We start from the raw sequence: 12,071 nt of genomic DNA on the forward strand, positions 1-12,071 counted from the left end.
TCGCCCTCTATCCTAATAAAGTCATACCTTCTTAGCAGTTCTAGTTGAGTTTGAGCTTGCTCCTTGGTCTCTTTCCCCTTTTTCTTTATGGAGGCCACAGTTTGTTTGAGTTGATCCAGCCCTGACTTGTTAACACATCCTTCCAGTTTAGAAATTAAAATGCGGAGTTCGTCAATGAGTCCATTAAATTTGTTTTCAGAGCTGAAAAAATTAGTACAGTCCTTAAGAGTGTCTTCAGCTGTCTCAATATCCACACCATTTGAAGTCTGCTGCAATATTTGGTGTGCTTCTCCCAGCCAGTTAGAAGCAGACTGTAATGATCGATGGTATCTTTGACTTGTGATGTACGTTTTATCAAGGGTGGTCTAAAAGAAACAGAATGCATTTTACATTGTGTGACATTCAATAGATCACAAACTACATGCAGATTTATTTTTAGAATCAAAAGTTTGCATATTGGGTCTGTCCGTGGCAGGTTAGGTGCATTAATGGAATTTATTATTATTCCTAGACTAGAGGTTTGTAATAGGCCAGGTATTGGATACACACTTTAGGTGCAAGTCTCTGGAAGATAAAAGCCTGCCATTGAGTTGGGGTGTTTCTGCTTACATTGTGCATATCATATTAAGGTAAAGGATTCAGTACCATAGGTCTGTTGTGGAGCTACATTGCGCTATGTGGACACGAGTGTATGGGGCTGACTGTATGGGGGGGGGGGGGTCCTGTGGGCACTACACAGAGATGAAAATGAGTCATATAGTTTCAAATTGCTTAGTAAAATAATATTATGTAGACTTATTACTGTATGTTAAATGGCTTTAATCCCAGTCACTGCCAGCTGAAATGGCAGAGGTAAAAAAGTATTATGTAAATTCTATGCACTCCAGATCTGTAGTCTGTTTTGCTTTTGGGAATTTAAAGGGGTTTACAGGCATTAGGAAACAATATCATCTTTATTTCTAGAAACAGCACCATTCTTGTCCATTGGTTGTGTTTGGTATTGCAGTTTAGCCCATTCCTTTTTCCTAATCCCTGACAACCCCATTAAATTCCCAAAAGCAAAACAGTTTACAGATCTGTAGGGGACTTAGGGGACTTTTACACAGCCCGACGTGAGACAGCTCAATGATCGGCGCTCGGTTGCTGCTTTCACAAGGTGCTAGTATGGGGACGAGCTCTCGTTACTACGATCGCTCGTCCCCAAACATTTCTATCATGTTGGCAGCATGTCTCCGTTTACACAGGGAGACGTGCTGCTGACAACGATAATATTTAAGGCATTTAAAACTATACAATCAGCCGATGAACAAAAATTTGTTCGTTCATCGGCTGATCGTTGCCCTGTTTACCCTGGGCAATTATCGGCAATGAGCGTTCTGTGAACGCTCGTTTGCCTGATAATTGGCAGGTGTAAAAGGGCATTTAGCGTTCCCTTGACATTTTTTCTTTAATATCTGTATTAATGTTGTGTTATTATAGTATTAGTAGGATGAAAACGATTACTCACATGCATTTAAAAAATATAACTTCAATTTTTACACAGACCTGTCTTCCACTAATCGCTTCATTGATTTCTCTGTCAAGTTCAGATAGTTCAGATATGCTCTTGTCCAAATCAACTGGGACAAACTCCTTTGCTTGGAGGTATTTTTGCTTTTCCCTGTTGCTCAGGGCATTCATAATCCTTAGACTGGATGCAATTTCCTCTTGTTGAATTTGCAACTTTCTGATATCCTCTTGGACACTTTCAGGCTTTCCATCCAAAGCTAATGGTTCATTCAATTCTACCTTCTTTTGTCTAAGCCACTCCAAAGTTCGGCATATTTCAATATGAAAGTCTATGCTCTGAATCAATCTATTTTCACATTCTCCCATTCTTTCCTTCATCACAGAATGCCAAGATTTTAACTTTTCATGCCACTGTTGGACCTGAAGCTCTGCAGTTTCATAAGCTGAAGGATCGAGCATTGGAGAAAGTTCATCTAAATGTTCTGTAACTTGTCTGAGTAGAGTGCCTGCATCGTGAAGGTTGGCTGCCAACGTGCGATAGCTTTTTAGCTTGTCCTCGGCTGGAAGGGTTTCCCTATTTACTTGTTCAAACTCCTTATTCAGGGAATCAAATTTTATGTTCAAGTTTGAACAAAGGTCTTCATTTCTCCGATAGGCATCTTTAGTGTCTGCCAGCTGGCTAACTCTCTGTTCTATGGTTCTTTTTAACTTGTGATACTGGCACACAAGTTGCAACATTTCTTCAGGAAGCCATGGTTGTCCTGTGCTACGGAAAATCTCCTTTTTCTGATTTAGTTCATTAACTGCTGTGCCAAATGTCACAACTTCATTCAGAAGAGTAGCATAGTCCTGCTGAAGTGTCAATGCTTCCTCAGCTGAAAGGCTGGAAGGAACTTTGTTCATGAGTAAAAAGTGGTCTTCAAGTTCTTTAAGAGCCTTGCTTGTCAAATCTATCAAAGAAACATACTCTTTGCGGATAAAGATTGCTTCCTGAACCTTACCAAGCTTTTCTTTGGCCAAAGTAGCGACACAGTTACATTGCTGTGGCAAAGAATTTAGTTTCTCATCGAGGTAAGATCGTTCAACCTCATTCAATGAAGGCAAAATCTCCTGCCCATTTCTTTGCAATGAGAGTAGAAGATTTTCATATTCAGGGGCCTGCTCAAGAATTATCTGATATTTGGACAGTTGAGAATATAACTCAGAATCATCATTCATTAGATTAATTTCTGGAAAAGTTAAAACATCCGCTTGTTTTATCCAATGACAAGCCTTGTCTAAATCTTCTTTAAAGAATTTTCGTGAAACAAAGCTTTTTTCAAGCTCTATAAGCCTTTGCCCACATTTTTGCAAAGTGCTATCAAAGACATTTTGGAGTTCTTGTAATTTACCTAAAACTTCACTTTTTTCTTGTTCAGTAGCTTCCTTCATTAACTCTCGTCCCTGATTCCAGAGACTGTTGATGTCACTCTGGTAAGTCTTTAAGCTAGCTTGGACATTTTTACATGTTCTGATTTGCTTGCTTACATCATCTGGGAGCAGACATATGTGCTCCTGAAACATTACTTTCTTTTCATGGTGTTGAATTTGATTTAAGGCCTGATAAGCTGCCATTAAAAACTGTGCTCTTTCAGACAAAGCTTTATTTAGGTGTCTCTTCCTTTGGTTGACCAAGTCACTGAGACAGTCAACATGTTTCTGTGAATCTTCTAGTCCTTTCTGAAGCTGTTGCCTTTCATTCAGTCCTAGATTAGCCATAATTTTATCTGCATCCCTAATTAGGTTTTTCAGCAACACTTGCTTAGTTTCCACTTCACTGCATATAGTCAGGTGGTCCATAAGCAGGTTCTGAGCAAGTTCAGGAGGTGGGCTTTGTTTTAAAGCTTCAGACATGGTAGGCTGCTGATCTTCAGCCCACTCAGTTAATTCCTGTAATCGGGAATTAAGATAACTTAATTCTTCCAACGTTGTGGCACAGGTCAGAATTTTCGATTTTACTAGGTCTTCTAACTGAGTCCAGCGCTGCTCAAAATGCCTGGTTTGTTCCTTAACTAAATCTTTGTCATCTACATTTAAATGATCGATTATTTTTTGCTTTTGCTCCTTGAGGTCCTCAAGAGCAAATCTTCTCTCTTGAAGAATTGATCCTAATGTTTTCAAAGCTTCAAGGTGTACCGCTGTGCTTTCAGTATCAGATCTGTCAAAAGAGGGCATAAATGTTTAGTTACATATCAATTTACGATAAATATTGCTAAAGTCCTACAAAGCCTTCTATACAGAAACAGCCTAATATTGGCCTTTAAGTTTCTTTAGAGACATTACTATTTTGAGATACTCTAGCACAGATTTCTTAAATAGTGCAGTCTGTAGACTACCAAAATACAATACCATACATTAAAGGGTTATTCTCAACTTAGACATTTATGGTATATCCATGGGATATGCCATAAAGCTCTGATAGATTCAGAAAGACTGCTTGCTCCATTGATTAATAACTCTAAGGGTATGTGCACACACACTAATTACGTCCGTAATTGACGGACGTATTTCGGCCGCAAGTCCCGGACCGAACACAGTGCAAGGAGCCGGGCTCCTAGCATCATACTTATGTACGATGCTAGGAGTCCCTGCCTCGCTGCAGGACAACTGTCCCGTACTGAAAACATGATTACAGTACGGGACAGTTGTCCTGCAGCGAGGCAGGGAGTCTTAGCATCGTACATAAGTATGATGCTAGGAGCCAGGCTCCCTGCACTGTGTTCGGTCCGGTACTTGCGGCCGAAATACGTCCGTCAATTACGGACGTAAATAGTGTGTGTGCACATACCCTAATAGTCATCATTGCAAGGCCACTTTTCTAATATGTGGCAATTGGCAGCTGCCTCACCAGGCTGGTCGATCCCTGTTTAAGATCTGGGACCTGTATCTTTCAGACATTTATGGCATATTTCATGGATATGCTATAAATGTGTAAGGTGGAATTACCCCTTTAACCCCTTCCTGACATTTGTCGTAAGTATACGTCATGGAAAGCCAGTGCTTTCCGCAAAATGTCATATACTTACGACAAATCGATGGCACAGGCTCAGAAGCTGAGTCGGTGCCATCATCCCCAGATGTCAGCTGTATCTTACAGCTGACACCCTGCTGTAATGGTGGGTACCGAAGTAAGCTTCGATCCCCGCCATTAACCCCTTAAATGCAGCGGTCAAAAGTGATCGCTGCATTTAAGGTGTTTGCAACTCATCGGCACCCCAGCAATGAAATCGCTGGGGTGTTAGTGGCTGCAATGGCAACCGGAGGCCTAAAACTTTCAGCCCCGCATGGAGGTTTCAGGTAATAAAATAAGACACAATCGCCCTTTTTCGCTTATTAAGTCCTTTATTATTGAAAAAAATAAACAAACCATACATATTTGGTATCGCCGTGACCGTAACGGCCTAAACTATAAAAATATTATGTTATTTATTCCACGAGGTGAACGGCGTAAAAAAAACACTTAAAAAACAATTCCAGAATTTCTGGTTTTTGGTCACTTTACCCTACAAATATTGGCATAAAAAGTGATCAAAATGTCGCATGTATCTATAAAAACTATAGCTTGTCTCGCAAAAAACAAGCCCTCATACAGCTCCGTCGACAAAAAAAAAAAAAAGTTATGGTTCTCACAACATGGCGACAGAAAAAATGCATTATTTTTACAAAAGTAATTTTATTGTGCAAAAAGTGGTAAAACATAAAAAAGTGCTATAAATTAGGTATCGCTGGAATCGGACTGACCCGCAGAATAAAGTTAACAAGTAATTTATAACGTATGGTGAACGCTGTATAGAAAAATCTAAAAGAAGCTATGCCAAAATTGCTGTTTTTTGGTCACCTTGCCTCCCAAAAAATAGGATAAAAAGTGATCAAAAAGTCGCATGTCCCCCAAAATGGTACCAATAATAACTACAGCTCGTCCCGCAAAAAAAACAGCCCTCATACCACTACGACTATTAAAAATTTTTATTAGTTAAGGCTCCAATAAGTCAGGAAATAAAAAATTGCGGTTGAGAAGGCCCGAGGAGAACATTTCTTCTGTTTCAAGAGGCGATTTATCAAGGCCCTAAAAATTCGGGAACCAGGAACGGGAGGGCCCAAACATATCTGCTGGAAGTGAGGGTGCCCGTATTATACCAGGATAATCCTTCCCAGCAAAATTCCCCAAACTGCAAAGGTGCCGAGTGTGGACCAAAAGGGGGATAAGGAAGGACATTTATCAGTGCGACACTGGCCTGTGCAGAAAGGATTGTGTCACAGCGTAACACACATCTATGGATTATTTTATTGTTTTTTTTACCCCACCTGACTATGCTCCTGATGTACTCTGCCCAGCTTACATGCACCCCCACATTATAAACTGAAATACTAGTAAAACTCCAAACAAAACTACTACCAAGCAAAATCTATGCTTCAAAAGCCAAATGGCGCTCACTCCCTCCTGAGCTCTACAGTATGCCCAAACAGCAGTTTACTTCCACATATATGGCATCGCCACATCCAGGAGAACCCTTTTAACAATTTTTGGGCTATGCGTCTCCAGTGGCATAAGCTGGGCACGACATATTTGCCACTGAAATGGCATATATGGGAAAAAAATTATTATGGAAAAGACCTGTGGGGTGAAAATGCTCACTTACACCCCTTAATAAATGCCTTGAGGGGTGTACTTTACAAAATGGGGTCACTTCTTTTTATTTTATTATTTCATACCAGAGCCTCTGAAATTGTGAACCCATACTTTGTAAATCGCCAAATTAGGCCTCAATTTCGCATGGTACTCTTTCACTCCTGAGCCCTGTCGACTGTCCAGGCAAAAGTTTAGTACCACATGTAGGGTGATTCTAAAACCGGGAAACACAGCATAATAATTAGAGAGCTGTCTTGTTATGGTGGCACAATCTGGGCACCACATATTGGCATATCTATGGAAAAAATTGCATCTTCACTCTGCAAAATCGAGTGTGCACTAATTTCTGCAAAACACCTGCGGGATTAACAAGCTCACTACACCCCTAGGTGAATACCTTGAGGGGTGTTGTTTCCAAAATGGGGTCACTTCTGGGGGGTTTCCACTGTTTTGGTCCCACAGGGACTTTGCAAATGCTATATAGCGACCAGAGACCAATCCAGCAAAATCTGCGCTCCAAAAGCAAAATGGCGCTCCTTCCCTTCTGAGCCCTGCCGTGTGCCTAAAAAGCAGTTTATGACCACATATGGGGTATGGCCATACTCGGGAGAAATTGGTTTACAAATGATGGAGTGTTTTTTCTCTTTTTAATTTTTGAGAAAATAAAAATTTTTGAGCTAAACCTACGTCTTATTGGCAAAAAAATAATTTTTATTTTCACTGCCCAATTCAAATAAAATCTATGAAACATCTGTGTGGTCAAAAATGCTCACTAGACCCCTAGATTAATTCCTCAAGGGGTGAAGTATCCCAAATGGAGTCACCTTTGGGTAGTTTCCATTGTACTGGTACCTTAGGGGCTTTGCAAATGTGGCATGGCCTCTGCAAACCATTCCTGCTAAATTTGAGCTCCAAAAGCCAAATGGCGCTCTTTCCTTCTAAGCCCTGCTGTGTGTCAAATGGCACTCCTTCTTTTATGATCCTTGACGTGTGCCCAAACAGTTGTTTATGCCCACGTATGGGGTATTTCCGTACTCCAGAGAAGTTGCTTTACAAATGTTGGGGTTCTTTTTTTCCTTTATTTGTTGAGAAAATGAAACATTTTTTAGCTAAAGCTAAAAAGGATTGTTTTTATTTTCACTACCCAATTCGAATAAAATTTATGAAACACCTGTGGGATCAAAATGCTCACTACACCCCTAGATGAATTCCTCAAGTGGTGTAGTTTCCTAAATGGAGTCACTTTTTGGGACGTTTTCACTGTTTTGTCCCCTCAGGGGCTTTGCATATGTGACATTGCCTCCGCAAACCATTCCTGCTAAATTTGAGCTCCAAAAGCCAAATGGCGCTCTTTCCCTTCAGCCCTGCTGTGTGTCCAAACAGCCATTTATGACCACATATGGGGTATTGTTTTATTCGGGAGAAATTACTTTACAAATGTTGTGCTGCTTTTTCTCCTTTAGTCCTTGTGGAAATGAGAAAAAATTAGCCAAACCTACGTTTTCTTTGAAAGAATGTAGATTTTCATTTTCACGGCCTATTTCTAATAATTTCTGCAATAAACATGTGGGGTCAAAATGCTCACCTAGATCATTTCCTTGAGAGGTGTAGTTTCCCAAATGGGGTCACTTTTGGGGATTTCCACTGTTTTGGCACCGCAAGAGCCCCTTAAACCTGATATGGTGCCTAAAACATATTCTAAGGGCATGCCCCCACGTGGCGGATTTCCTCCGCAACTGTCCGCATCAATGCCGCACCTAATCCGGGTTGCGGATTACGGCTGCGGATCTGCCCAAAATGTGCAGTAAATTGATGCGGACTAGCTGCTGCGGACTGCGGGAAAAGTGCTTCCCTTCTCTCTATCAGTGCAGGATAGAGAGAAGGGACAGCACTTTCCCTAGTGAAAGTAAACGAATTTCATACTTACCGGCCGTTGTCTTGGTGACGCGTCCCTCTTTCGGCATCCAGCCCTACCTCCCTGGATGACGCGGCAGTCCATGTGACCGCTGCAGCCTGTGATTGGCTGCAGCCGTCACTTAGACTGAAACGTCATCCTGGGAAGCTGGACTGGAGACAGAAGCAGGGAGTTCTCGGTAAGTATGAACTTCTATTTTTTTACAGGTTGCTGTATATTGGGATCGGTAGTCACTGTCCAGGGTGCAGAAACAGTTACTGCCGATCGCTTAACTCTTTCAGCACCCTGGACAGTGACTATTTACTGACGTCTCCTAGCAACGCTCCCATAATTCCGGGAGCCCCATTGACTTCCTCAGTCTGGCTGTAGACCTAGAAATACATAGGTCCAGCCAGAATGAAGAAATGTCATGTTAAAAAAGCAAGACGCATCCGCAGCACACATAACATGTGCATGACAGCTGCGGACTTCATTGCGGAATTTAGAATCTCCATTGAAGTCAATGGAGAAATTCCGCCATGAGTCCGCAACCAGTCCGCCACTGCTCCGCAACAGACAGAGCATGCTGCGGACACCAAATTCCGCTCCGCAGCCTAGGCTCCGCAGCGGAATTTTACGCATCGTCTAAACGAACACTTCTAAATTTAAGTGGAAGTCAATGGAGAAACGGCTCCGCTGCGGATTAACGCTGCGGAGTGTCCGCAGCGGAATTCAAGTGAAATTCCGCCACGTGTGAACCCAGCCTTATAAAGAGGAGACCCAAAATCCACTAGGTGCTCCTTTGCTTCGGAGGCCGATGCTTCAGTCCATAAGCACAATAGGGCCACATGTGGGATATTTCTAAAAACTGCAGAACCTGGGCAATAAATATTGAGCTGCATTTCTCTAGTAAAACTTTCTGTGTTACAGAAAAAAATTTATTAAAAATAAATTTCTGCAAAACAATAATGAAATTTGTAAATGTCACCTCTACTTTGCTTTAATTCCTATGAAACGTCTAAAGGGTTAAGAAACTTTCTAAATGCTGTTTTGAATACTTTGAGGGGTGAAGTTTTTAAAATGGGGTGACTTATTGGGGGTTTCTAATATATAAGGCCCTAAAAGCCACTTCACCACTGAATTGGTCCCTGAAAAAATAGCCTTTTGAAATTTTCTTGAAAATGTCAGAAATTGCTGCTAAAGTTCTAAGCCTTGTAACGTCCTAGAAAAATAAAAAGATGTTCAAGAAACGATGCCAATCTAATGTAGACATATGGGTGATGTTAATTAGCAACAATTTTGTGTGGTATAAATGCCTAACTTACAAGCAGATACATTTAAATTTAGAAAAATGCTAATTTTTCCAATTTTTCACAGAATTTTGGTGTTTTTCACAATTAAATACTAAATGTACAAATTTTAACAGTAACATAAAGTCCAATGGGTCACAAGAAAATAATCTCAGAATAGCTTGGATAGGTAAAAGCATTACGAAGTTATTACCACATAAAGTGAAATATGCCAGATTTGAAAAATGAGGCTCTAAATAAAGAAATAAATATTTAGAGGGTTTTTTTTTTTGCGAATTCTGAGGGTTCGATCTTTCTATTATGGTTATTTAGAATATAATCTGGTGGCTGTGAATTACCTGGCTAAATTGTCCCACTCGGTGGTAAGCTTTTCAAGAAAGACGTCGACTATGCCGAGACGATCATGGTAATCGCGAGTTCTCTGCAGATCTTCCTCCCTCTGCTGGAGTAGATTGTTTATTTGAAAGCAAAAATCAAGCCACCGGCTACTTAACTGACCAATGTCTGCATGCTCTGGGGACTCTTGCCCATTTGTCAGTTTGTTCACTTTCTCTGTAAAACTGGTAATTTGATCCTGCTGAGACTGAAGTTTCTGACTAAATTCCTAGTACGGAGAAACAGAGAAAATGAGTAAAAACATTATTACGACACACTCCTAGCGATAAGTCAGTATTTATAAAATTTTCCTAAGTGATACTTAAAGGGAAATATCTTTCCTACAAGGGTTCGCTAACTTATTTTTGAGACTTGAGCTCAGGTTTTTCCTTCTCCCAAATGCCGAATATGTGTGACTAAATTGCAGCTTGCCATTTGCTCGTATAGAATAAAAATAACCTGGAATGTGTATTTTTGAGCTGCATGAGGAATCCTCCAGACTACCATACATCTTACAACATATTGTAAATATTTTTCTCACAATACTGTGAATGATGTAATACTTGAACACCATAGTTTCAAAATTTTTTGTTCACAAACTTTAAGCATGGAAATTATTTATTTTCATAAAAGAGGGAACGCCATTACAACAAAAATAAGGTATTTTGTGGCATTATGACTGATAATGTACGACATGCACTGTAGCTTGTACTGTTTTTGAGCATTTTGGCTGGCAATGTATAGCGGGATCTATGGTTGGCTCCTTAATGCTACATGCACACGTGGCATAATTTGGTGCAGATAATCTGCATAAAATCCGCAGGTAAACGCAGAATTGCGCAGGTAAAATGTGCATCCAATAGTGCATTTTTTTATGCATTTTTAGGTGCGTTTTTTACATTTTGATGCAGAAATTGGTGTGTTATTTTCATAAACTAGTCAGATATAATTCGCAGGTGGAAGCGCAAAATAAAGGGACATGCTGAAGACTTTAAAATACGCACCACAGGTCAATTTACGTGCAGAAAAAAATGAGATTACTTGATTTCTCATTTATTTTGCTGGTACTGTATTACACTGCGGATTTGCCACAGGAAAATATGCACATGTAATACACATCGTGTGCATTTGGCCTTAAGGGGACTGGCTTACACTGTTTTTATGTGGTCAAAAAAAACATGTATTTTGTAGCATAATACGCAATAGCTAATGCAGCCAGGATTAGATGGAAGTAAATAAGCAAAAAGCCTGTTGACGCAGAGTAGATAGATAGATAGATAGATAGATAGATAGATAGATAGATAGATAGATAGATAGATAGATAGATAGATAGATAGATAGATAGATGGGATAGATAGATATGGGATATATATGGGATAGATAGATAGATAGATAGATAGATAGATAGATAGATAGATAGATAGATAGATAGATAGATAGATAGATAGATATGGGATGGATGGATGGATAGATAGATAGATAGATAGATAGATAGATAGATAGATAGATAGATAGATAGATAGATGATAGATAGATAGATAGATAGATAGATAGATAGATAGATAGATAGATAGATAGATAGATAGATAGATAGATAGATGGATAGATAGATATGGGATAGATTGATATGGGATAGATATGGGATAGATAGATAGATAGATAGATAGATAGATAGATAGATAGATAGATAGATAGATAGATAGATAGATAGATAGATAGATAGATAGATAGATAGATAGATAGATAGATATGGGATGGATAGATAGATGATAGATAGATAGATAGATAGATAGATGATAGATAGATAGATAGATAGATAGATAGATAGATAGATAGATAGATAGATAGATAGATAGATAGATAGATAGATAGATAGATAGATGGGATAGATAGATATGGGATAGATATGGGATAGATAGATAGATAGATAGATAGATAGATAGATAGATAGATAGATAGATAGATAGATAGATAGATAGATAGATATGGGATGGATAGATATGGGATGGATAGATAGATAGATAGATAGATAGATAGATAGATAGATAGATAGATAGATAGATAGATAGATAGATAGATATGGGATGGATAGATAGATAGATAGATAGATAGATAGATAGATAGATAGATAGATAGATAGATAGATAGATAGATAGATAGATAGATAGATAGATAGATAGATAGATAGATAGATAGATATGGGATGGATAGATAGATAGATAGATAGATAGATAGATAGATAGATAGATAGATAGATAGATAGATAGATAGATAGATAGATAGATAGATAGATAGATAGATAGATAGATATGGG

The 12,071-nt window shown here is 39.3% G+C and overlaps 1 protein-coding gene across 8 annotated transcripts in view; it reads right to left on the reverse strand.

The window, feature by feature from the left end:
* SYNE1 (spectrin repeat containing nuclear envelope protein 1) overlaps window positions 1-12,071 on the reverse strand; it is a 498,487-nt gene that overhangs the window by 190,655 nt on the left and 295,761 nt on the right. For all 8 annotated transcript variants that reach the window (XM_075862881.1, XM_075862877.1, XM_075862879.1 and 5 more), the window contains 3 exons: window positions 9,721-9,986; window positions 1,546-3,706; window positions 28-365 (listed from right to left, as the gene is read on the reverse strand). In XM_075862881.1, the coding sequence (XP_075718996.1) occupies window positions 28-365; window positions 1,546-3,706; window positions 9,721-9,986 (2,765 nt within the window). The remainder of the gene's footprint in view (window positions 1-27; window positions 366-1,545; window positions 3,707-9,720; window positions 9,987-12,071) is intronic.

This window comes from Rhinoderma darwinii, chromosome 4, assembly GCF_050947455.1.
Source record: "Rhinoderma darwinii isolate aRhiDar2 chromosome 4, aRhiDar2.hap1, whole genome shotgun sequence".
Lineage (NCBI taxonomy): Eukaryota > Metazoa > Chordata > Amphibia > Anura > Rhinodermatidae > Rhinoderma > Rhinoderma darwinii.